This window comes from Boleophthalmus pectinirostris, unplaced genomic scaffold (genome assembly GCF_026225935.1).
Source record: "Boleophthalmus pectinirostris isolate CB_2022bp ecotype Guang Dong unplaced genomic scaffold, ASM2622593v1 HiC_scaffold_19, whole genome shotgun sequence".
Classification (NCBI taxonomy): domain Eukaryota; kingdom Metazoa; phylum Chordata; class Actinopteri; order Gobiiformes; family Gobiidae; genus Boleophthalmus; species Boleophthalmus pectinirostris.
In genome coordinates, this window is record NW_026571140.1 from 9,117,292 (window position 1) to 9,144,597 (window position 27,306).

Below are 27,306 nucleotides of genomic sequence, written 5' to 3' on the forward strand. Positions count from 1 at the left end.
TTGATGACAAAGGAAGGGATATTCAGTTTTAGAACCTCTTGTACTTTCCTTTCATCATGTTCTTTTAGAAATTGCCACTTGCCTGTTGTAAAACTAACTGAATAATAATTACAAAAACAAGCATTAACTTTAAGGAAGTCTAGGACTCAAAGCTTAGACTGCTACACCTGTGACTCAGCTCCAGATAAACCATGGAAGAAGACAGATGGAACTGTCATATGACAGACTAAAAATCAGGCACAGAAACCTGTAAAATGCTGATTTTTATTGTAATAGAGCAATTTCTAGAGTCTAGTAGTCACTATTAATTCTTTGAGGCTGATGTCATCAACATTCTCTGGGGTGTGATGCTAACTGTAAGCACTGCTCTGTCTGATTTTTTGCCAGACTTTAATGTAACCTTTATTTCAACACAATCTGAACCAAAAGAACTGATTTAGTTGGAATTAGATGAAATTATTTTTACTGTTAAACAAGCCTCAGTTAACATTACAGTCATGAGCTAGTCAGCATTAAGCAACAGTTATTTCATTTAGTCACTCTCACCTTTTTTGTTGAAACAGGTGAGAGTAAACAGAACCATGAACGCTCAAATTAATCACAGACACCTGAACATTATATAGGGAATTATATAGGGAGTATACTGTATGTGGATGAGCCAAATAAAAAGAAAAAATATAAAATAAAACTATATAAATAATAATAGCAATAAAAATATATGTTTATTGCATTTTCATAGAAGGCCTGTAAAAATACACAATAACTCTTCTGCTGGGGGCTCAATCAGTAGTTGCATTTGTTCAATTCTAGGAATTCATTGGCAAAAATAACCTGTGTATTGTGAGCGGCCTCTACTCCTCCAAATTTGAACACATGCAGTAACACCACTGCTTGTATGTGAGCTACCGTTCCCATGCACACGTTTGCATAGTGGAGATTTGCATGAACTGCATATAACTGATGTGGTTAGCGCTGTGACTGAACCTGTGGCAGTGAGAGGACTCATTTGACTGAGAAGAAAAATGATACAGTGACAGGTAGAGACACGTCTGTCATATCTGTCCCACTTATGAGGATACTGGAGTTCATGCTCATACAGAGACAATGTGTGATGTGTGATGCAAATATCATACCATCTCTAGAGCCTCTCCTATAACGTATAAATCATTTTCCAGTCACAAGGCAACTGTACAGGCAAATTATCACCGCAGGGAATAATCAAGGGAGTATACCGTATGTAGATGAGCCAAATGAAAAAAAAAAAAAAATTTAAAATAATAGTTTCATTGCATCACACAAAACGTTTAAGGACTCCTATAAAAAATGTGCAATAGCTCTTCTGCGGAGGGCTCAGTCAGTTGCTTGGAAAAAAAAAATAATAATAAACTTTTAATAAAAAAAAGGAAAAAAAAAGTGTAATATCATATCATGGAACATTCCATTCCAAGCAAAGCGATAACATTTCCACTACATTGATATTGATACCAACAAATAGTGGTAGATGATATAGTTTGTAGCAGAAACGTACAATGGGCACCTTTATAATACCACTATATTTGGGAGGGACATCAAGAGCTATATAACTTTTGGAGTGGAAGTTCTGCCATCTACCACCTGCTTGTCTCAGTGAAGATGTTGCTTTGCCTTTAATGTTCTATATGGCGTTAGTTAGTCTCACATTTGTTCAATTCTGGGAGTTTATTACAAAAAATTCCTTTGTATTGTGAGTGGCCTTGCCTCTCCACAGATTTCCCTGTGACTTTATCTGGTAGTGTAAGTTTGCTGTAACAATTCCAAAAACATCTCCATGGCAACAAGCATGACAAAAGGGACTGCCCTATTACCAAAATAGTGCACCTTTCAGTACGATGTCCAGACTTTGGTGGTGGTGATTGTGAGAGGCTGAGGTGGCTGTAGGTTGTGCTGCTTTTAAACAAAACCACAGACAAAAACTATTGGACTACTAGCTGAATTCTCAGCAGAATGATGTGTATAATCAAAGTTATATCCTTCTCATTATAGACACTGTCACAGCTGCTAATGTCTGCTTACATATGACTAATGTATTTGATAACAGCTCCCTCTCTCCCGCTCACTCTCAGAGTCACCCGTCTGCTCCATACCACGAGGATAAGTAAATTATGTCATAATGTAGAGTGAATTTCCACAGTATCAGAGAGGGTGTGTTCTGCAGGTTAGGACAGGACTCACCCACACTCTGAGTAACTCTTCACTAATGTGGCCTCTCTGCAGCGGGTGCCAGAGCGCCCGAGGGCTCTGACGCACCCACCTCGTCACACCTCTGCACCCTTTACCAACAGGAAACAGCGGTATAGACTGCACTGCTTTTATACAAACTGGAAATGTGGTCTTAGGGCGTCATGGCAACGTGAGGTCTATTGTTACTTTACTTCCATATCATATACAGTAACAGTGCAGTAGCTTCCACATTATACAGTACTGTGGTTTTGTTACTTCCATATTCTATTATGAAAATAAAACTTTGAAAATACACAGAGTGGTTCACAGTGTATTATTCATTCACTCCACGCTCAGTAAACTACTCTTGTAGACACAGCTGAATCACAACTGCGAGGCCATCCACCTCTGCTACAGATTTCGTTCCATTTAGTGTCACATGTGCCAAAGAAAATCTGCCTAAGTCCTGTTTCAAATGATTCAAATCTCAAGGCCATGATCACAAAATGTACTGAGTCATTGCCCCAAGTCATTTGACGTCAGTCTGGGCTTTGTGTTTGTTTTTGACTGACTTAAATGTTAGGATTGTCTTTCACATGTTGTACAGTTTTCTATTGGTACAGTTTGTGTGTGTGTGTTGTCCAGAAAAAAAAATAAAATAAATGAAATATTAGGAGGGCCATCCATCTATCTGAGGGGTCCCAGGGCATTCTAGAGCCAGCTGAGAGACATATTATTGATGTGTCTGAGATGGCATTACATTCAATAGGGCAATATTATTTAATACAAATGGGGGCAGTTCAAATTAATATAGTTAAAATGCAGATTTGTGTTGTAATACAGTGAGTTCTTGGGTCTAGTCACTAAAGGAAATGATCAGGTTCAACATCTGTTTTATTTACCTTTTAGATCTGCCATAGCAAAATACAAAGTAATCAATAGGAAACTCTTTTGTGCCCCCATTTGAGAGTATGACATCATAACATTCTAGAATCTGAAAACCACTTATAGGAGGGTTTCGATATCATATCATATTATAATAGGGAACAAACAGTAATATGCCCAACCTTTACTGTTTCCTCATGAGAAATGTATTTTCCCTGTCTATGTGAATCATGTGCAGTATAGTGATGCTTTACTTGATTTTGTCAGATGGTAGGAGAAGCTTATGCCCCTTACAGTTAATGCCTTCTCCTGGACTGCACTCCATGTGTGCTCCCTGGACCTGGTTTGTGGATCTCAGTGTCCTCTCTGATCCAGCACTGGTGTTTGTTGCTTTCAGCATGGATGACCCTGACTTTGTTCCAGCCCATAATGTGGTTTTGTCTCTTGCAGTGGCCAGATATGGCTGATTTCAGATTTCCTCTATTTGCCATTTCCTTTTCACACTCTCTTTTGATGTTCTGCCAAATGGTCTTCCTGTTTCTCCCACATATGAATTGTTGCATAATGAGCATGACATCTCGTATATTATCAACTAAGTATAGCAGCTAACAAGACACGTCACTGCAGCATTACTACAAGTAGAACTGTACTGTACTGAACTTAAGTACAAATGTTAGGTATCTGTACTTTACTTTACTACATTTGTGAACTGAACTAAAAAGTAAAAGTTGTTTTTTCATGAAAAGTAAAAGTTGTTTTTTCATGTATTTACTTTACTACATTTGTGAACTGAACTGAAAAGTAAAAGTAGTTTTTTCATGTATTTATTTTAGTTATTTCTCTGTGCTGAAAAGCCTGAGGGGTTTATTTTAATCAAAAACATACAAATAAAAACAGCTGGAAAAAATTTTACATTCTGTGGTTTATACTGAACTAAATTTCACACAAATCAACATTTGAAGCTTTATCAGATTCTAAAATTTTCTAAATACTTTTCCTTTTTACTTTTCAAATTATTTTTTTTAAATGGGTACTTTAATACTTTTACTTAGGTAGATTTTTAATGTGATACTTTTCACTTTACTTGAGTACATTTTGCACTGTTATCTGTACTTTTACTTCAGTAACAAACTCAAATAATTCTTTCACCACTGGTGAATCAGGCCCAGAAGACACTACAAGATAATTCAAACATGCACATATGACATAATCACTTCAGGCATGTTTCTGATGAGGGAATAATGTCATAACATAGAAGAAAGATCCAAAACATGGATTTTGCATAACAGTCCCACTTTAAATGATTGAACTTGACAAGCATGACAAGCTCTTCTCATTCATCATGTATTCACTTGTCACATCACCACACCAATGCAAAGTACTGGTACAGGGATCAAAGTATAGCTGAATTAATTGTGAATTTAGTTTTTTTGTTTTATCGATACCTACATGAGTCTTTCCCAGGGTGACAAACGCCTCCGGCTCTGTCACTTGTGCCATTATTCTAACTGCTGCTTACTTAAGTAACATCGCGCACAGTGCCAAGATTTGATCAGTGAACAATTTGTGGATTCAACTGAACAAACCTGGGCATACACAATGTGCCATTATTGAGCTCATTTCATTTCACTTTCATTTGTACGGACAGTTTATAGCTACTAGTGGTTGTTAGAATGTGATGATGCATTGAACTTTTATTTTAAAAAATATCCAAAAGGTACATTCACAAACCTTGAACCTGATCATCACAAACCTGCATTTTAACTATATTTTTCACTGCCCTATAGAGATATTTTTGTGTTGCCTGAATGCTCCACTGTATGGCATTGAATGGCACTATGCCAAGTTACAAGTCAGATCTGTGTAGAGGTGAACCCTGCACACAAAATAATGCATGTTTTTCAATATATGTTTTTATCATCAAAAACACATACAGTTTCATAAATGCAAGATAATGCCACACTGGGGAACATTCAAGGCAAAGCAATACCATCTCCATAGTGCATCTTTAAAACTCCCATATGACACAAAATGGATTCTTATGAGTTTTAAACCATGTTATATCGTTGTCAACTCCTCAAATACCTAGCATTGTGTTTTGTTTTTGTTCCTTAATTATGCTTAATTATTAGTCTGTCTAAATCTCCAAAGCTCAAAATGCTCTGGTCCACCTAGTAGTAGTAGTAGTAGTAGTAGTAGTACAGGTTTTATTAGTAGTATTAGAAGTGTGAATGAAACATAACTCCAAAGATGTTTTTGAGGAGGAAACAGCATTATAACATAGATCAGAAAATATAGGCCCTTTAACTCAATCGCAACTTTAAAGGGCCCATATAACACCATTTTCTGATCCATGTTATAAAGTTGTTTCCTTATCAAAAACATCCCTAGAGTTGTGTTTTGTTTTATTCACACATGTTAAATGCACATTGCACATTGAGTTCTTCTCTCAAACTGAAAACACTCAGTTCTACCTTGTGATATCATCAAGCAGCAGTTTTCAGGTTAACACCTTTTACCTTTTGTTCAGAAGAGATTGACAATAGACCTTTTTCACAACAGTCGGAAGTGCCGCGATGTAGGGTAAATGTCACTTATGAAATTTTCTACCAGCTTCATAAATCTGCCCCATCACAAAATCTTCATCCAACAAGATCCATAAAGAACATATTCTGTCCATGAAGAATTTATCCACAACTACCAAGATAAGAAAGACGAAAACTTAAAGGCTACAAACAACTAGCATTAGTGAACTACTCCTGAGCAAAGCTAACATTATGGTCATGAATAAAACATAAGCAACTTGTTAACTCAGACTGATTCTAGAATTCAAATTAAAAATAAATTTCATGATGTAGATATTAACATAGACAGAGAGATTGTGTGCAGTTTAAATCCTATACATGTAATCTGTGAACATCTGTAGCACTCGAACTGCCCAAATCTCTGTCTATGCTAATATCTACATCATGAAATCGATTTTTTATTTGAATTCTAGAATCAGTCTGAGTTCACAAGTTACTTATTAGTGAATTACTTATTACCTATGCAAGGCTTTGGAGGCAGGAGTGCTACTTGGTTTTTTTCCCACTTTTACTTATTACCTATGTTTTATTCATGACCATAATGTTACTTTTGCTCAGGAGTAATTTGCTAATGCTAGTCGCTGTTAGCCTTTACGTTTTCGTCTTTCTTACCTTGATAGTTGTGGATAAATTCTTCATGGACAGAATATGAATATAAAACATAAGTAATAAGTAGTTTGTTAATAAGTAACTTGCTAACTCAGATGCTACAGATGTTCACAGATTACATGTCTCGCATTTCAACTGCACAAATCTCTGTTTACGCTAATATCTACATCATGAAATCGATTTTTAATTTGAATTCTAGAATCAGTCTGAGTTAACAAGTTACTTATGTTTTATTCATGACCATAATGTTAGTTTTGATTAGGAGTAGATCGCTAATGCTAGTCGTTGTTAGCCTTTACGTTTTCGTCTTGATACCTTGATAGTTGTGGATAAATTCTTCATGGACATAATATGTCCTTTGTCGACCTTGTTGGACGAAGATTTGGTGATGGGGTTGGTAGATTTATGAAGCTGGTGGAAAATACACCAGACATTTCCACAGATATTTTGCCATAGAAAAGCATTAGCGTAAGTGACGTTTACCCAACATTGCGGTACTTCGGGCATTGTGAAAAAGGTCTATTGCAGGTCTGAAATTACCCAGATAATTCTAATGTAGGTGTACAGAGTTTAAAAGCACAGTGGAGCACATCCTGAGGTGGAATTGTGAGAGAAGAACTCAGTCTAAATATGCAGGATTTCTGTGTTAAATGTGCAAATGAAACAAAACAAAACACAACTCTAGGTCTGTTTGTGATGAGGAAACAACAGAAAACATAGATCAGAACATTGTGCAATATGGGCTCTTTAAATCAACAAAGAGATGGTATACGAGATATTACAGTGATAAAAATTTTAATAAATCCTAACCGAAATCATAAATCAGACAAACTATAAATTACAAAGATGTGTTGTTGCTGCTTTCATCTATTTCGCAACTATGTAAATTCCCCAAAGCTTATTTCCTTGTATCCAATATCTTTTCCATGGCATTGCTTCCTCTTCCACACCAACAGCCATGGTAACTTCTGGATCCCGAGCGTGGGAACAATTGCTCAGGTGTGTTCAGACAAACCCCGCCCCCTGTGCAGGTAAGCCCGCCCCCTCTTCTGTGACTCATCTGGGTGCATAAAATCTTAGTCATGATCGAGCTGCATCTGTATTCTGTGATTTCACTCTGTAGACAGCATGGACAGCCTCAGCGCTCTACTCTTACTGGCTCTGCTCTCATTGGGACAAGCCACTTCCGTCACAAGTAAGTTTGATGAATTCTTACATGTATTGAAAATTGTTAATATTGTGAATTTTAGTTATTTTAATTTTTTTGGTTTTGAGAATTTAAAAGTCGTAGGTAAAATTTGGGGTAAATATAACTTCTCTATTTGAGGGACTGCCACCTGCTTGTCTTCATGGAGATGTTACTGCGTTGTCTAGAATGTTACAAACTGCATTACAGGGCAGATCTATGGAGAGTCGCCCCTATTCACAGAGAGAATTATTGTATTTTTGAGCAATCGAACCGCCCGTAATCAATACATGCCAGATAGATGTGTTTAATGTCTTCCCATGGAATTTTCCAGGCAAAGCAATAGCATCTCCATGGAGACAAGCAGGTGATGGTTGCGCAATGCAAAGTTAAATTATATCATATTCAAGAAATTACAAAAACATGACATAGATAAAAAGCAATGTCCAACCACAAGTATTTCAAAATTCAATAATAACTTTTGCCTTTCTGAGAATAGACTTTTTTTTTTTTTTTTTTTTTTTTTTTTGTGGTTCATGGCACAGAATTACAGCCACTTTTTGTCATTCTGTCCCAAGGCAACTTTGAGATTTCCTATTTTTAATTATTAATGTTCATATTTTAATCAGTTTTGACACTGGTAAAACTTATTTTGAGTTTTTATTTTGATTCACTTTATATATAATAAAAAAAAAGAAAAAAAAGAAAAGAAAGACCAAATATCTTGTGTCCTGTTTAGGTTCTTCACTTTCAAAATGGCAAGCATATCTCAAAAATATTGCTGTTAAAGCTGCACTGTGTAACGTTTCTGGTGTTAGTGTTATTGCTTTGCCTGCACTAAGTAAGTACTAAACAAATATCTCTTGTATTTATTCAAATACAAGTGCTTTTATTTCTCAAAACTACTGCAAAAACATGCTTTATTTTTGTGACCTGTAACTTAGCCTGGTAATGTGGGCTGCTTGTTGCCATGGAGACACTGAAATTAAATACCAAACTATAGAACATTTAAGAAAACAAAATAAAACAAAACCAAACATGGAGTTAAACAGGTGGTGGAGGACACTCTACCAGAAAAGTTACACAATACACCTTTAAGATCATTCTAAGGCCTTAAATATTGGAGTGTGATGCTGTAACACACTTGTACCAATGTGAACCCTGATGCAGTGTTTTCCCGCAGGCTTGAACGCATCGCGAAGTGTCAGGTGTAACGACAAAACACAGCTGCTTTTGTTGGAAATGTAATGGTGCATGAAAACGTGTGCAATGAGACTGAACCAAAAACTTGTTCAGGAATTTAATCTCCTCTTTTCTATTCGCTGCTGAAAACTAAAATCTGTGAATTGAAACAGCTTGAATTTAAAGGTGTATTATGTAACTTTTCTGTTGGAGTGTCTGCCAAATGCTTTTCTCCATGAAAATGTTATTGCTTTATCTGGAATGTTTCACAGACTGGCATTAAACTTTTCTGTCTTCATGGTGATTAGACCAAGTTATAGGTCGGATCTGTGGAGAGGTGCCCCGGCTCACAGTCAGGATGCTTGCTTTTCTCTGTATTTTTGAGCTATAGAGCTGTTTAATGCCATACTGTGGAACATTTCAGACAGAAAAATTAAAAATATCCAGAGAAAGAAGCAGATAACGGACCCTCCACCAGAAAAGTTACACAATACCTTTAAAGTGAATTCAGGCTTCAGGCAAATTCTGTTTGGTGTAGAATTTTAAAGGTGCATTATGTAACATTATCTGCCTCTTGTCTCTATAGCGATGTTATAGCTTTGCCTTGAATATTTAATCAAATCACAGTTTGATTTATTTCCCTGAAAATATCATTCATTCTGTGAGCGGGCTTGCCTCTCCATGGATGTGACCTGTGACATGGCCTGGTAAGACGCCACACACGTTCAATGCCATGTGGAATATTTCAGGAAAAACAATAGCGTCTCCATGGAGGCAAAAGGGTCGCGAACCGTACACCAAAAATGTTACACAGTGTGGCTCCATCACTTTTAAAACAAAAATAACTCAAAAATAAAATGCAAATCCCTGAACATTTTATTCTCTCGGTTTCCATGGGGATGTATTGAATTATGCCAACCCTCTACCAACAGGCTTCCGTTTTCTCTCAAATATGCCTGAACTTGTTGCATATCCCAAGTTTTATTTACAATATTAGTCAGCGAAATTGCAATTACATTTTTCTCACTCTCCTTCAGCCCTGCAGCAAAACGTGACAATGTCTAACTCCGGCTCCACCTTGCAGCGAAACGCACAAAAGCGAAGAAGTGTTTGTAGTTTGGGGAGTGCCACTTGCATTAGAACATCTGTATCTCTTTGTTAGTCAGCTAATGATTTGTAAACCTTTCCACAAGTACAGACAAGAAGTGCCTTTGTTGTCATCAGAGTAATTTTCCTTTGCCATTCATGCTACGTTTGTACTAGTCAATAGAAAGCCTCATAATGATGCATTGACTTCTTTGACAACTTTAATACTGGTTTTGACTTTTTTGTGAGATTTAGATGGAGGATCATAAAGAGTTTTAGTTATTTTATAATAATTTTTGGGTTTTGAGAATTTAAAAGTCGTAGATGACATTTTAGGTAAATATTAAAGGTGCACTCCTTAACTTTTCATCTAGAGGAATTGCCTCGTGATTGTCTTCATAGAAATTTTATTGCTTTGTCTAAAATGTTCCACAATAGAGATTAAAACTATTTATCATGTGGGAGACAACTATAGGCTGTATTAGAGGTCAGATCTATGGAGAGTCGCCCCTATTCACAGAGAGAATTATTGTATTTTTGAGCAATCGAAGCGCCTGTAATGAATACATGTAAAATAGATGTGTTTAATGTCATGTCATGGAATTTTCCAGGCAAAGCAATAACATCGCCATGGAGACAAGCAGGTGATGGACCCTCCCCCAGAGTTCAGTACCATTAAAAATCCAAAATGCAAATGTTTATAGGTCCTATATTGCACAAAATTGGCTTTTGTGAGCTTTTAGCCATGTTAATGTTGTTACGTCCTCAGAAACATACCTGTAGTTGTGTTTTGTTTCATTCACACGTGTTTGAGTAACCTGTTATTATTCCATCTGTCTATATCATAAAGTTCAAAATGCTCTGTTCTATCTTGTGATGTCATGAAGTGGTAGTTTTCAAGTTAAACAGCTTTTTACTTTTAGTTCTGGCAATTCTAGGTTTGAAATTACCCACATGATTCTAGTGAAGGTGTATGGAGTTTAAACACAGTGGAGCACTTCCTGTATTACCACATGACATTACAAGGAGGAGTGTTTTCTGTTTGAGAGAAGCACTTAGCCTAATTATGCAGGGTTTGTGAGATGAATGTGTGAATGAAACAAAACTCAACTCAAAAAATATGCAGAATTGTCCTTTTGGTGCTCTTCAGTGCAGGGACCAGTCTCAAATACAAAGTAGAAAAAACGGAGGCACTCAAAAAGTACAAAATAATGAAAAGCCTTTAATACCACATGGCGGATAAAGTCAAAATCACGCCAACGGCCCTGATGAAGGCTGTTCTGCTCCTATGGCTGCAGTTTAGCTTGAATTCACCAGTGGATCAGAGCAATCAGAGGTCAGCCAAAACAAACACAACAAGAAACGTAGGAATCTAATAGGAGTCGAGTAGGTGTTTTTTGTTTTTTGTTTTTTTGTCTATTACTGTCTTCTATATTATGTCTGTGCTAAGTTTAGATGTGCTTGCTCGTCTGTTGTGATAATGAGAATTTAATGGCTGAATTGAACTGTTCAACCATGAATACATAGGTTTTTTGGGAAATGTTTGTGCCAAAATTACCCAAAAAACCTACATAAAAAATTACTAGGTCCAGTAAATAATGCTATTAAAACACCACATACATGGCTTAGTAGCAAAGTGGATTCAGTGTTCTGCTTTCCTCAGTGTTTAGTTCCCCTTCCATCCATCTGAAATTATTATTATATTTTCCACTTTCATCTTAAGTGTTTAACAGGAACTTAACCAAACAAGACCGTGTAAATAAAGGACATCTTGAGTACTTTTCCTCTGCTCATTTCTCAACTCTTTTCTTTCTCCTTCAGCTGTGACCCAGACCCCGAGGACTGATCAGGAGGTGATCCGTGAGGCAGTGACGGATGGCTTCATTGTGGACCAGGGACTCCTCACCTCCCTGACCACACAGGCTCCCCAGAACACGACCAGAATCCCAGAACTCTTTGAGGAGGGCAGCGCCATGGGAGAGCCTTTGGACGACGGTCCCGAGGAAGAGTTACCAGTGACAATGACATCCCAACCCACCACTACATCAGAACCCTTGTCAAGCACCTCTGCCCTGTCTGATCCGAGCTCCACCCCCATGGTAACTTCTGACACAGCTTTGTTAAATTCGTTTTTTGGTTAATTAAGTTAATTCCATAGCTGTTATCTCACAACCATAATGTTAACAAGAGCCAATCAATCACAATCTGCCACTTAAAACTATGATAATTATTTACCTCAGATAATATCTAAGCAAACCAAGTAATAAAATACGAAAACCTGTCATATGCACTTTAATATTACCTTTACCAAACAATAAGGGGAGTTTAGGGATAAAATTTATAATAAACCTTAAAGGAGACATATTTTGTAAAGATGAAATGTTCAAGCTTTTAGACATGTTATAATGATATTTCCACATTATTAGTAATTGTATTTTGACAGATTCTTGCATGTTTGATTAATCCAATATTGACCTGCATTTGGGTCATGCTTGCTCAGAAGATTTTTCAACAATTGTCATGTAACTATTTTTGTACAATGAACAGATAGTAAAATAAAGGTGTACATATGTTATAGTTGAATACTAAATCACCAAAAAGCACAATATGTCTCCATTCTAATCAAAGTGCATTGTTGTCATGCAGCAAAGTGACATGTCACTCGAAGACTCAACACTGATAGAATCAAGTGGAGATCAAATGCTGATGACCACTCCAGATGATCTCCTCAGCACCATGAGCGAACAGGGCTCTGGAGAACCAGCCACCTCACAGTCAATCAGACCGGAAGGGAGAATGTTAATAAGTAAGTTCTGTTTTTGAGAAATATGGCGGGGGGGTTCAGACCTGCTCTGAACCAGAGCAGGTCAGAATTCCACTGTTTAACTGTCACATGGCAGATTTGTTGACCTGGTTTCATTGCCTATCACCTGGCTTCACTGAACATATTCACATGAAATAAAAAAACAGGCACAAAGTTCAACATCTTCTCTATTAACACAAATAGAAAAAAATAAGTATTTATTCACAATAGCTTCAGAAAGTGGTGCCATTATTCAGCTCCAAAAATATGATATTTGTCAGTTGAAAGGAGTTCAAACCACAAAATTAATGTCATAAATTTGTGGAGTGTAAAATAATGGCAATGTTCAATCTTCATGGAATTTAATTTGGAATAGTTCTATCAAAAAAGTTAATCTCCTATAAAAGTACATGGGCTGCTTAATCATTGATTGAACATCTTGCCAGTGGATATGCCCAGTAATACTGATATTAAAGGTCCTTTGTTACATAACATTGACTCTTGCAACCTTTAAGCCATGTTACAATGTTGTTACCTCATTGAAAATGCACCTGGATTTGGGTTTTGTTCCATTCATATTCATTTTAGAAACCCTTTATTATATTAGTCTGTCTACACCCCCAAAGCTCAAAATGCTCTGTTCCACCTCATGGTGTCACAAAGCGATAGATTTCGAGCCAAACAGCTATCTCTTACCTTTAACTCAGTAGAGATTGGCAATTCCAAGGCTGAAATCATACAGCTGATTCAAGTGAAAGTGTATGGAGTTGAAAAACACTGTGGAGCACTTCCTGTATTACCACATGACAGCACAAGGAGGAACAGGTGTTTTCATTTGAGAAAAGAACTACATACTTAAGGTTTATGTTTTAAATATGCGTGAATGAAACAAAACACAGCTCCAGATATGTTTGTGATGAAGAAACAATATTACAACATAAATCAGAAAATAATGCAATGGGCCCTTTAACCATAAACCAGGCCAAAACATTTGCAGTCTGACAGCAAATTGGACTATGATCTCTGAATTGTAGGAATTAGAGGAGGAAATGCAGTCTTCTGGTTACATTTTTGTTTCATTACTTTCATTGATGCCATTATGAAGCTAATGATAACTTTACTTTTTTGTTGTTCAGATATTCAAACTGAAGATAAACCAGGTGAGTTTCTTTTGTACCACATGGACATAAAATAAAGTTATATTTTTTCACTTTTTGTCAATACATCTGTGTTCTTACCTGTGAATCCTGTCTGTGCAGTTGTTGTGCTGAGTCCTCAGTCACAGGGGACGGTAACAGAGATGCCAAAAGGACATGTCACACCAGGTAAGAACTGTGGACAACATGTACTGTAGTCAGAGGTGGTAGAGTAGTCAATAGTTGTACTCAAGAAAGGGTAATGTTACTTCAAAATAATATTTCTCAAGTAGAAGCACTAACTTAATAGCCTGATTATAGCCGGTTTCACTTCATGGAAACCATCTGACCTCGCAGCATTAGAATTAGTTGACTCAACGGTAGGCGGGTACTTTTTTATTTAACCAATCGCTGCTGTTTGGTCATGATGTGACGTAACAGGGTTAAGTGGTATATTAAGTTTTTCCCAAATCCCGTGGGAAGAAGGGCAATAATGTCTTTTCCCTTGATAAAATTCACCAAACATTCTCTTTGTTACGGCTTTAAATCCTCGATCTTGGGAATCGTTGCCAAAACAGAATGTATGGCTCTTCGCTGATTGGCTTATGCGTGGACTCGTACTGCCAGGGTACTTGCAAACCGTCTAGTGTATTTTCCAAGTTCTGACCTAGTCGCTGGAGAGAAATGAAATTGAGTGGAGGCAGTAGGTGGCGCCAGCCTGGCTACCAACTTTGAAAGCGCTTCAGAAAATATTTTTTTGTTCTGGGTCTGAGTACATTGTTTCATTTCTGTGTATGTTTTATACTGAAATGGCAAATATATTCTGATTCTAATTCTGAAGTACAAAGTAGTGGTCCAGGAAATTATTCAAATATTTAGGAAAGCTACTATTCAAGTAAAAGTAAATTAAAGAGTAACTGCCAGGACGTCACATCTGATTTTTAATTTGAAGTTGATGTAAATGGAAGGACAAAACTTTTAATGATGCACAAAATCTGATAGTTTCAAAAGATGGACACCAAAATGAGAAAAACAAATTATATCTGAAAGAGCGGTGTGAGAAATACAAATATTCAAATCATTTCATATAGTCAACATAAAACTTTTGACACTTGTAAACTTACACACAGTAGGAAGAATAAGCAAAACTTTTGTTCAAGTAAGAGTTCTGTAACTTTGAAAATATTACTCAAGTTGGAGTAAAAGTATGCTTCTCTGAAAAGTATAGTTTCTTTAAAAGTTACTAAAGTTAATGTAACTGAGTACCACCCACCTCTGACTGTAGTGCAAGTAATACAATTAAAATGTTGTAAGTTAAGACTTGATTTGAGATTTGATTTGATAAGTTACAAAAAATTTTATATTTGGAAAAATGTTGGAATATCCTAGAATTAAACATGGTTCTTAAAATACTTTTGTACTTATTGTTTGTGTCTGCACTTTCAGACTGGATCATCATTGTCGGCTTCCTGGTTGGTATGGCTGCGCTGGTGCTGGTTTGTGTCGCTATAGCAACCAGAGATAGGTAAGACTTATACGCCTATAAAATTGAAAACAATGTATGCATGTGTGAACAAGTAAAAACACAGATTCTTTATGCTGTAGATGGAACGGCCCAAACCAGTTCAACAGCACAGGCGTGACCCTTACACCAGCTAACCAGCAGAGTGAGCTAGAGATGGAGGAGTTCCTGCACAAAAAGCACCCCAGGGAGAATGGCAAAGCAGACGAGTATACTGTCATCCCATTGGACGAGCTACCAGACAGTTATTCATCATAGAATCAGGATGGGATGAAAAATGACCAATCAGAACCCACCATACACAGATCGGAGCTGTACCCACCAATCAGCGGCCAGGATCGGCGAAGTAGGCGGGTCCGTATGATTTGGGTTTTGTGAACCTTCAGTCTGCTGCTGACCACTATACACTGATGCCACTTATTTCAAAACTTGTTGTTGTACTTTTGTCTTTTAAATATGTGTGTTGTTTTGTATTTTTTGTGATAACTTAAATTAAACTTTTTTTTCCACTTAATTTGACTTGGAGGATCCTTTGGACACTTTAGCTTTGGTATTTCACATTTTATAACTTCAGTTGTAATTCTAACACTTAAATGTTTTGTAAGAAGGATTGTGCACAAATGTTGCCCAAAATGTTATGGCATTCCTTAGTTTTTGGGTAGTATATAACCCATCAAAAATGTGCACACACTTTCAATTAATTTTGCTTTTCAGCATTTTTAAATTGTAGAATTTCACTTCAAAATAGCCTCCTATTGTTTGGATCACTGCTTTGTCCACTCTTGGCATTAATGGACCCTGACAAAGCACACATGTGAAGTGAACACATGTGACTATTTCGTTTAGACAAGACACAGGGTTTGCAGTGCTGTCAACAAAGAAAAGGTTGGCTACTTTATTTATTTCATGTTTTTATTTGATATAATTTCATACATATGGCTTCAGATTTATGAGGTCTGCAGTATGTATCTACAAGAAAGTAGAAAACATGAAACTAAATATTGAGTGTATATTTTAGTGGTTTACTGTAGAAGAATAGTTAACCTGTCTGAGTACCCTGCCAGGAGCAGTGAGGGGGTTTCCCACTGTGTTCATGAATACCATAGCAGGGGCATCAGCTTGCACTGTTAGGCTGGCCAACAACCAGGAGACCCAGTAGACTCAGGGAGACTCAAGGAGAGCCCACACACTCAGGGAGAGCTGGCAGACTCTGACAGACTCATGGAGAACCCACAGACTCAGGGAGTGCCTATAGACTCAGGGAGAACCCACAGGCTCAGGGAGATTCAGGGAGAGCCCACAGACTCAGGGAGATTCAGGGAGAGCCCACAGACTCAGGGAACAGACTCAGGGAGACTCAAGAGACCTCAGAGAGGCCCTCTCAGAGACTTGTCCAAACTGCATATAATGATGCAGAGTGTGGGTCAGAGCAGGACACCAGTCAGCACATGCACTCTGCTCACTCACTGACTGCAGCACATCCACACTGCAGCTGCACCTGTGCTTTCATTCAGAAGCATCGCACAAGCTGAAATGTGGTGGAAAATTTAACGAGATACAAAGTACTAAAGAGGGTCTTAAACCTCTTCAGCTGACCCAGACCTGGGACTGACCCTGTCCTAAAAAATATCAAGAGTTAAAATGCTAATGTAAAGTTTATAACACTGAGAAATAGCACACACAAGACATTGTCATTCAAGTCAATAATAGCACCTCTGCAAACCATCAATGGACAGACCTGGGAGCTGACAGCAGCTAAGGATTCTTCAGATGTTAAAAATATGTAACTAGCTTCATCATTCAATTACTACAGTAAACAAGTTATGAATATAATATAAGACAGGAGAAAGAGTACTGCCACTAAATCTGCATTTAAAGTTTGTAATGTGCACACACATTATTCTAGTCTTCATCCTGACATTGCGAGAGAGGGCCAGTGCCTTGGCAGAGGCCTGTAGTGTAAGTTTGTGCTATTGTGCTTTAGCATGTGCTGCCTGTAGACACTCTGTCAAGATTAGCAGGCTCAGAACAGATTAGCTAATTATAGCCTCCTGCTGTCTCTGTGCGCACTGTGCTCAGGTGGAGATGCATGAGGGGGTGGGGCTTAGATGTGAAGGGGTGGGGCTTAGGCTTGTATGTTGTGCCATGTGCTCCTGAGTCTGAGCGCTGATACTGTTACAGCACTAAACAGATTGTGAAAAGGGTGATTATTTGTGATCATCAACCAGATGTGTAAGTCCAAGAAGACTTTTGGATTGGATCTGAAGCCCTTCCCTGTAACATCATCACCTGACTGAATGTAAACATCACAATGTCTCTTTGTCAGCTGTTGATTTTGTCATAAGATCGTTGTACTCTAGAGATTATTGAGCTCAGACAAACCCCATACAGAAAATGAATCAACAACAATAACAAAAAACATCATACATTTTCCCCATAATAGTTGCATACAATATGCAAATGTGTAAAGAGAATCCAAGAAAGTACAGATATATCATCCGTATATCAAATTTACATTTTGGGAAAGTGTTGGTATAGCATCCACTATTGGCCTATCATCCACACTACTCTGCATTGTGTGCACATAAAACAAACAATACATGAACACAACACAGGTGAAAAGTTATTAAAAACAGTCCTAGTCTGTTCACTCTGTTTTAAAATGGGGCTGTTGGATAAAAAGAAAATATCTCATGAAGATTCAAGATTCAGTCACATGGATTTTCCCCACAATTCATGTTAGAGTATTAAACTAAAAAAACAAAAAAACATAAAAACATCCATATCAAAATACAGTAAACTAGTTATAACAACCTGTAACATCCTGTGGGTCATGTGACCAAAACATAATGCACCATGCAACAATGCAGTGGCATGTAACCCAGACATGGAGCACAGTGTAATCTTTACACTGTAAAACTGTAAACTAGTTATAACATGTCATCTGATTGTAACACAATGTGTAACAATCTCTTACTATGTAGCAACCATATGAAAGCAAAAAAGAAGCACCATACATGTATGCAAATTTTGAGACATCCAGGAATAAGATATTATAAGCAAGTTAAAACATAAACATGTAAGTCCAGTTGTTTTCGTTTTATCTTGCTTATAAAGGCAAAATTCAGAAAATGAGTCAGCATGCATCTCACTCCCCTTTCCACAGTTTGACAATCAAGTCCCTGCTTTAAGAACAATGTACTTACAGGTTATTACATATTATAATATATTATATATTTTCCAGTGCTCCAGTTGGGCTCCCTCCAGCCAAGTTGTGTTTCCATGGATTCATGTCCTCTGTGTGACATCACTGGTTCACCTAGCAAACATAACTCATGTTAAATAAAAGTCTAAAACATACCTGAATTATGCTCTTAATCACATAGGCAATTTCAGCAATTCACAAAAAAAGTTTAGTAATTCCAATTTCATGCCATTGTGAGATATGCTAGGGTAAACACTTAACTACTTTTTATTTTTCTGCATTTATTTCACTTCTATGGCACCATATCTGCACCATGTTTTATTTATGTAGTGCACTGGGTTTGGCTAATGTTCAATGTTTTATGCACTGAAAATGTAATATTGTTGTTTTGTTTTGCCCTGACTCTGAGTTCTCTCTTGTCCAAACATGTTGTTTGTTTTATCCATACCTTGACTAAAGTGATCCAGGGGCTATATTGGCCTAGACTCTTCCGAGAGCTAGGACCCCTCAAGATCTGCTCTGCTTCCAACCCCTTGAATGGGTAGGTACAGTTCACTTTAGAAACTGTAGACCCTTGAGGACCATATCGATCTGCTCCAGGATGAACCCTAACCATGTAAACAGTCTATTGTGTTACACTGTACTTAAAAAAAAAAATTGTAATAACTGTAAGTGTAGTATCAAATCTGTCACTCTCAAACTCTAGCATCATGCAGCTGGGGTGAGACCGGTGAGCGTTAATGAAATTACTCTTCTCCTCAAAAGTAAACACAGAAGAAGAGTGAAGCGTTAGGATTTGGACACCTACTAATCTTAGCTGTGACTCCGCCTCTCTGTCTGCAACTCTGTACTGAGCGCGTTCACTTCACCTCTACACACCTGCTTGGCTCCAGACCTGTGTGTGGACCTATGTGAAGGAGCTGTGGCTGGAGATCTGAAGGACAGGAGCTGAAGACTGCTTTGAGGAAATACTGTTGTTGTTTTAGGAAGATCTTGATGGATTTATAAATGCCAACACCGTAACTTTGTTCCACCTTCAGCTTCAGAGATGGATTTCAACCCAAACTTCCTCCGGCCAGAGCAACATACAAACGGGTGAGTATCATCAGCCTCCTGTGGCTCAGAGGGATCTTGTTGGTAAAAATCTTTTTTTTTTTTTTTTTTTTCCAGAATTTAAAGTTTCTATAATGTAGTGTTTGACAGCATAGCTTCTTTAATGTGTAAAATGTGTATGTACGTAGGGTAATGTTTGTCTGTTTAACCTGAGGTGTTTGACCAGTGTCCAGGTGAGTTGAGTGGACTTTGATACATCGTCTCTTTTTGCATTCTTGTGGTCAGAGGTCAGGTAGCAGAGGGTGACACCTTGACTTTCCCAGGAAGCCCCTTTTCTCTTACATAACTCAATCACTTGTGCTGGAAGCTAACTTTAGCCACTGTAAAGGGCTTAGGGACATTAATGCGCTGCAGTGATTCACATAGACATGAGCTGGGCCAGCAACATCACAGTGTCACTGCGCTAAGTGCTATCAAGAGAATATACTTCTGTTTTATTCACATTTCATGATGTGATCAACAGATCTGATGTTTTTTTGTATATATGTATATATATATATATATATATATAAAAAAAATGTGTTTCTCACCTTCCACGGTGGTAGGTCTCTCTCTCTCTCTCTCTCTCTCTCTCTCTCTCTCTCTCTCTCTCTCTCTCTCTCTCTCTCTCTCTCTCTCTCTCTCTCTCTCTCTCTATCTATATATATATATATATATATATATATATATATATATATATATATATATATATATATAAAGTATTATACACATAACAAGTTAATAATCACAAAGAATCACAAGGAACAAAAGCTCTGCACAAAACACCTCATAGTTGTGATTTCATCAGAGGAACAATTGCTCATGATAGATAATGGCTGTAGTTGTATGATATTAGCTTGGTCATCTCCAGGTGTTGAAAGATTTAGCAAAGACATGTTACATAAGTTCTTCTGAGACTTAAGCTCTAAGTCTGAGAGGCTTTGGAGCAGACCACAACAAGCTTTTACTGAAGAGTCAGTACTCATTGACTAAACCTGAACATCCCTCAGCCAGCTCGGGCCAAGGGGAAAAAAAACAGGAGACAACCAAGTCCATTTTATATTGTCCCCAGCTCCACACTCCCTCCATCATTATACCTTCCTCCATCTGACTTGAATTTTAATGTGTCCATTTGCTTGATCACAGACAATGCACAAAAGACATTCACCTTGTAGAAAAGATCTCATGTATCCCCTGGGCCTGTTATAGATATCTTGCTTCCCTGATCTGACTGACTTCAAAACATTAGAGAGCTTTGAAAATTCTTCACAGCTGATGGACGTTTTCTTCATTTGTGGCAATGCACTTGTTTTCAGCACCAGATCAGCAGAGATGCATGGTGCTTAGCTTACATTAAGTATTAGTTAGCGATTTGGCCAGCCACTAGGTTGGCGATTCCATCCATCTTGCTCCTGGCATTGTTTATTGTTGTTGAGCAAGGTACTTTACCCACTTAGTTAGTGTTACTGCTGGATTGATTTTAGTCTGTTCTCAAAAATGTAGCTCACACAAATACTGACAAATGAGTACACTTCACAGAAAAACATGGACAAAGTGATAAAATGATGATAAAGCAGCCATCATGTATCTGCAGCACATGGTTCAGACATATCAGATGGTTTACATGGTCCAGACGGACACTCACTGCTTTCCTTCATTTATAAAATCAAATATATGAATAGTCCAGCAGGATGCAGAGGAGTGTCATTAGCTATTGTTGAATGGACAGTGAAGAAAACATGGACATGTAACATTCCTCACAGACTCTGCTGCTGGTATTGATACTTTGCAGTGACATCACGCTTAGGGGTTCTACATGTATCTATCCATATATATGTATAATGTTCAGCAGTTATCATGGAAATCAAGAAAAAATACAAAATGGATTTAAAGATCACATTTTTAGTAGCCTCCATACAAGCGTTCCTGGTTGGATATTAAAAAAATAAATAAATAAAAAAAGTGAGAATGACTAACTGAAACACTGCTGGCTGATACTAGATAGCTCAATGTGGCTATAATTTATGTATAAGAGACTTGTTTAACAGCACAAATCAGCTCACTTGTACTTCAAGCTAAGTCAATTCTTTATCAGGTTGTGTTAAAAAAAAAAAAAAAAAAAAAGCTCAAATTAAAGTTTAACTTGAGTAACAGAGCTTCAGACAGAGCAGTGTCTATAGTTAGCTTGACACCCCCAGATCTGACATCAGCTGCCAAGTATCAGTATTGAAGAGTAGGGTTTACCTTTGACCTCACAGAAAGGTCTCTGTATGAAGAGTTAGTCAAACTTACTGTTGAGCTCAGAGCAGGGTCAGTGCAGGGGTCTGTGCAGGTGCAGGTTTAGCTGGGTTTCTTTTGTTTGTGGAATGTCCCTCTCACACTGCAGAGCTGTGCTTTTCAAAACAGTATGAGTGGGTTCACAGTGGTTCCACGTCCCATGAGCCTCATGTGTAATCTGCTGTCTTTGCTCAAACAGCATGCAGAAGCAGGTGGAGGTGCGAATGGATGAGAGCCACATCGAGCCCCCAGGAGAGGCCCCCAAGGGCCTGTGCAGCACCGTGTGTGATAAAGTCATGAAGAACATGGTGCTGACCCTCACCATCCTGGGTAAGAGCCCTCTCTCTGCCACACTCATTCTCCTTTTCTCTTCTGTGGGGACTGGGCTGGATATTCACAGTAATACACAGGATGATACATACTAGTACATATGTATATATTGAAAACATGACGGTTTTACACGATTTTGAAGTGTGAACGATATGGCCGCATGACAGAAGCCAAATGCATTCCCATGCTGTTGTGTTGTAAATGCAGTAGCACATGACCAGGATCATTCATGTAAAGTAAAACCTTGTGAGTTTGGAGTATATTCTTCTGTGAAACAGTGTCTCTGCTGTCCTCTTCTCCTCAGGTGTGTTCCTGGGCTCTATCTCAGGCATGCTCCTGCGACACATCTCTCCACTGCCAGCAGATGTAGTCATGATCATCGGGTTCCCTGGAGAGATCCTCATGAGGATGCTCAAGATGTTAATCCTCCCACTCATCGTCTCCAGTCTGGTCACAGGTCGTCACTGCAATTTATTCACTTTAACCATTTACATGTTTTTATGTGCATTCTTTGATTTATTATTTTTTTCTAAACCAAAATATCCCATGTTTTGTGTGAGACTAGTCCACTGCTCGTCCTGCTGCACTCTGAATGCCTCTCACTCTGCAGGTCTGGCTGGGTTAGATGCCAAGTCCAGTGGGCGTCTGGGCACCAGAGCCATGGTGTACTACATGACCACCACAGTGATCGCAGCTGTCCTGGGGGTAGTCCTGGTGCTGCTTATCCACCCAGGGAACCCCAAGCTGAGGGCCAACCTGGGCCAGGGCAAGAAAAATGACGATGTGTCCAGCCTGGATGCCCTCTTTGACCTCATCCGCAACCTGTTCCCCGAGAATCTGGTGCAGGCCTGTTTTCAACAGGTAACGCTCTGTCCACAACTGCTCCTATATGTCATGCAGCATCAGAGCTGAGGTCACAGTATCACAATGTGTGATTATTATGAAATTATTATAATCTACTTCTATCAGTGACTATCATTATGAGATAGCTTTTCTACTGGAACATGTTTTTCAGTGCAATTAACGCAACCAATTTGAAAAAAAAAAAAGCTTGCAGTCTATTTTTTGGCTAAAAATGATAGCATTCTGCCTCACTTATTGCTGCCAATTTGTGTATCAGTACAGTTGTCCTTGATCAGTCAGGTACATTGTTACCATCAAAATTACATTCTGGTCAAGGTATTTTCTGAAAAGTGTGACCACAGACCACAGTGAGATGATTAGAAAAGAGACATGCATGGTAACATGTATGTTTTTTCTTTGTGAACAGATTCAGACAGTAACCACTAAAGTCCAGGTGCCCACCAATAGAACCAGAGCACCCCCACAGTTCACAGTCAAGAGGTCACTACAGTTCAAAGGTGGCATGAATGTGCTGGGTAAGTTCAACAGTTTCTGTTCATGAAATCAGTCATAAATACATTTAAATCAACCTAGACTTACTAGGTAAATAAATAAAGGTAAACAAGTTCAGAGCAGCCGTAATCTACAATGGCGCTCTGACTAGCCTTCTCCTGCAGTACTGTGCCTTTGAGCTTTATTGAGCTTTGTTCTGTGGTCCACAGGCCTGATCGGATTCTTTGTCTCCTTTGGCGTCATCATGGGAAAGATGGGAGAACGAGCCCGACTCATGTTGGACTTTTTCAACGTGCTCAATGAAATTGTCATGAAGCTTGTTAGCGCAATCATGTGGTAAGTGCATTTGTTAGTCCATTCTTTAAAACATCTGAACATCAAATGTTGTTTATAAAACAGCAGGCATAAAGCATCACATCATTATCCTGTTGTGTGTCCCACCAACAGCAGTATGCAGATGTGACTGGCTGTTGAACATTCTGTTTTGTGTTTGCTGTGTGCAGGTACTCTCCTGTAGGTATCGCCTGTCTGATCTGTGGGAAGATCATCTCCATCGCAGACCTGGAGGTGGTAGCGCGCCAGCTGGGCATGTACATGGTCACTGTCATTGTGGGCCTCATCATCCACGGAGGCATCTTCCTGCCCCTCATATACTTTGTCATCGTCAGGAAGAACCCCTTTAAGTTTTTTATGGGCATGTTCCAGGCCTGGGTCACAGCCCTGGGCACGGCCTCCAGGTACAGCTGTGCCTCACTCTCTGTCACACTCTCTGCTCAGGCACATCCAACAGTTCAGCTCAGGGACTATAAGGCCCTTCACACAGGCTCAGCCTTATGCAAAGGTCTATCAAATGTTCAGTCAACTGGAATCATCACACCTATTTATTATTCCCATCAATATCACGAGTGCAGTACCTCTAAATGCACAGGCAAGAACAGGAAGTCTATTTTACTATATTGTGGCTTGTTATTATTGCTGGAAAATGTAATATAAAGTTTAGCAAAGGAGAAATTCAGTTCTGTCAACTGGACATTTTTATTTATTTATTTATTTATTTATTTATTCATTTATTTATTTATTTATTTATTTATTTGATCATTGCTGCTCATTCAAACTGCTTCTTCAGTTCTGAAGAACTTCTGTCGTGTTGACAGAATGAATTTCTCCTTTGGTATGGATCCTTCCTGGACGACTGTGGGATTTTATAAACAATATAAAGTTCAATCACTAGCTCACGGTTGGTTCTGATGAGTTTATTCTGTGCTCAGCGCTGGCACGCTGCCGGTCACATTCCGCTGTCTGGAGGAAAACCTGGGGATCGACAAGAGAGTGACACGCTTTGTTCTCCCTGTGGGTGCCACCATCAACATGGATGGCACGGCGCTATACGAGGCTGTGGCCGCCATCTTCATCGCTCAAATGAATGGCATCGACCTGGACTGGGGCCAGATCGGCACAGTCAGGTGAGAGCTCCACACAGGGTATACACATCTCTGACAATCTGATAATCTTCACAGAAAAGTACTGGTAGTTCAGTAAGTTCAGTCACATTTCAGGATAATAAAACATTAAAGAGGAGGTATCCTAGTTAAAGACATGAACCATTAGTATCAGTTTGTAAACAGACTGCCGACCAGGACTAGTCCCCCTCATGGAGAAGATATAATGATATATAAAGTTTGACATCCTACAAGACTATACTTCTGAGTTGGCTTTAGGTATGTCATAACGCCCCTGACTGTCTTCCCTGTTTTGCAGTGCGACTGCCACCCTAGCCAGTGTGGGAGCTGCCAGTATCCCCAGTGCAGGCCTGGTCACCATGCTGCTGATTCTGACAGCGGTCGGCCTACCCACTCAGGACATCAGCCTGCTGGTGGCGGTGGACTGGCTCCTGTAAGTGCTTCCATCACTGCTTAGCATCATTCATTTTGAAACACACATCATTGTCTCCTTTAGTCACTAACTATTGCTCTGCAGTATCATGTCATCAATCTGAATTTAGGATTAGACATGGTTCTTTTTTAAAGTGAATGCTGTTTATTGCTGGTAATAAACAGTTAAATGGAAATATAGAACCTGTAGATTTTAGTATTCCCATGTAGTTAAGAAAAAAAATCTAGCAGTTTTTTGTTTGTAGAATCACAAACTAAAACTGCTAGCATGTGCTCGCTTTGCTTTGTAAATGTAATTATAGAAAAAGCATGCAGTTATCTATAAATGCATACATTTTAATTATCCTAACTATTTTAATATTATTTTACCACATAGGCTACACAGGTCTGCCTTAAAGAAGTCTCATGGGCCTCACTCACATTCTATGAGCCTAACCGTGTGTTTGTAGTATTTGATTCTCATGTACTGTCCTTTGTTGTTTCACTTCCACAGTGATCGCTTCCGCACATCGGTGAATGTTATCGGGGACTCGTACGGCGCAGGAATCGTGTACCACCTATCCAAAGATGAGCTGGACACCTTTGACGCACAGCAGACGAGAATGGACGATTTTGAGATGGCCAAAACGCAGTCATACTTTGAAAACAACAGCAACCAGAACGTATATGCACACCACAACTCAATCCTAATAGATGATTGCAAGGTACACTTCACCCTCACTGACATAGAGACATGTATGTAGCACCGCCTGTGGTCACCCGTGTGTCCTGTCCAAAAGTGCAAACCCGTGTTTTCTATACCCGAAAAAGCAGTTTTTGTGAAACCATGCCAATGATTTGTGTTTTTTGTTTTTAATTATTTCACTGCATTGTCATGCTGTACATGGTACAATATCAATATGGTCTTTGTTGTAAGTGGGCATGTATTTTTTGGCAGCTCTGACCAAATTACAACCAATGGTGAACATAAAGACTGCTATTTCAACATGTGGCACATTTTGCTGTTTTAGTTTTTGTTCCTATAGTAAATGGAAATGTTCAGAATGAGACCGTTTTCATTTATCTCATTGCCTGGGATGCAACTTTACAACATGTTGCATGTATTGAATGGTCTTGTAATTCAGTTGGGCAGAGACTCCATAAAAATACATGGCCAAGTGTGGTTCTGGTTAAACCTCAGATGTCTGGTCTGTTGCACTGCTTAATGCTCCGTGCTCATATGCACATGGCTTTGGCCTCTCTGCCCAACCCTGCTCTGACCGTGCCTCAGTCCATAGTCAGCTGTGACACTGCTTACAGGTGGGCTACGGCACAAACGGTAAGACGGACTTCTCTTTCATCGAGGAGGGGCCCTGGAAATGTGAATAAAGGAGGTCTGGAGCTGCTGCGCCTTACCCTGAGTACCCTGAGTTCACCAACCCACTGAGTACATCCTCCTACAGTTTAAACACTGACCAAAGAACACGCACTACACCCAGACTGTTTCATGTGCTTCATGGACAATGGCTAGACAATCCAGGGCCTTATCAGTGTTGCTCAAGCTCCCTGTCCTCTGTAATCTGAGTGTGTTTGTGAGATTGAATGTGTGAGTGAGGAGTCTGAGGAGTGCAGATGTGTAAACAAGAGGACACAGGCCTGGTGCTGTGTTCATCTCAAATAAACAGCAGATACTTGTAGTTTTGGAAACAAGCCACTTGCTTGTGTGTCACCTCTGAGGGATTTCATCCTCCACACCACTGGACTGTGCCTCAGGTGAATGATGGTGTTTGTTCCCTGCACAACCACACAATGATGAGATGTTCACAGCAATGAATCTATTTCTGTTTACTTTCAGATGAAGTATTGAACCTGCAGAGCAGGGTACTTACCATTCAGTGGTTAGCTTTATAGTGCTTGAGGTGGTGATGAACATCTATTGTGTGTCGGTTAGTTGTGTGGAGGGGGTTACAGATGTGTTGTTT

The 27,306-nt window shown here is 38.8% G+C and overlaps 2 protein-coding genes across 2 annotated transcripts; both read left to right on the forward strand.

The window, feature by feature from the left end:
- Positions 1 to 7,383: 7,383 nt before the first annotated feature.
- On the forward strand, positions 7,384 to 15,707 carry LOC110162592 (uncharacterized). Its single transcript, XM_020927491.2, has 7 exons — positions 7,384 to 7,473; positions 11,554 to 11,831; positions 12,379 to 12,538; positions 13,672 to 13,695; positions 13,795 to 13,860; positions 15,118 to 15,196; positions 15,277 to 15,707. Exons 1-7 carry the CDS (start codon positions 7,407 to 7,409, stop codon positions 15,449 to 15,451), a joined length of 849 nt encoding a protein of 282 aa, XP_020783150.1. The 5' UTR covers positions 7,384 to 7,406; the 3' UTR covers positions 15,452 to 15,707.
- LOC110162561 (excitatory amino acid transporter 2-like) lies at positions 13,153 to 26,713 on the forward strand. The gene is made up of 11 exons (XM_055154547.1): positions 13,153 to 13,166; positions 21,958 to 22,097; positions 22,402 to 22,554; positions 22,708 to 22,958; positions 23,368 to 23,476; positions 23,663 to 23,789; positions 23,957 to 24,190; positions 24,722 to 24,916; positions 25,212 to 25,346; positions 25,839 to 26,049; positions 26,645 to 26,713. The coding sequence occupies exons 2-11, from the start codon at positions 21,968 to 21,970 to the stop codon at positions 26,711 to 26,713; spliced, it is 1,614 nt and encodes a 537-aa protein (XP_055010522.1). The 5' UTR covers positions 13,153 to 13,166; positions 21,958 to 21,967.
- Positions 26,714 to 27,306: the final 593 nt, after the last annotated feature.

Coding starts and splice junctions, on each gene's coding strand:
- LOC110162592 (XM_020927491.2), top strand. CDS start 7,407: ATGGACAGCCTCAGCGCTCTACTCTTACTGGCTCTGCTCTCATTGGGA. Junction 7,474..11,553: donor ACAAGCCACTTCCGTCACAA/GTAAGTTTGATG, acceptor TTTCTCCTTCAG/CTGTGACCCAGACCCCGAGG. Junction 15,197..15,276: donor GCTATAGCAACCAGAGATAG/GTAAGACTTATA, acceptor TTTATGCTGTAG/ATGGAACGGCCCAAACCAGT.
- LOC110162561 (XM_055154547.1), top strand. CDS start 21,968: ATGCAGAAGCAGGTGGAGGTGCGAATGGATGAGAGCCACATCGAGCCC. Junction 22,098..22,401: donor GCTGACCCTCACCATCCTGG/GTAAGAGCCCTC, acceptor TCTTCTCCTCAG/GTGTGTTCCTGGGCTCTATC. Junction 24,917..25,211: donor GGCCAGATCGGCACAGTCAG/GTGAGAGCTCCA, acceptor CCTGTTTTGCAG/TGCGACTGCCACCCTAGCCA.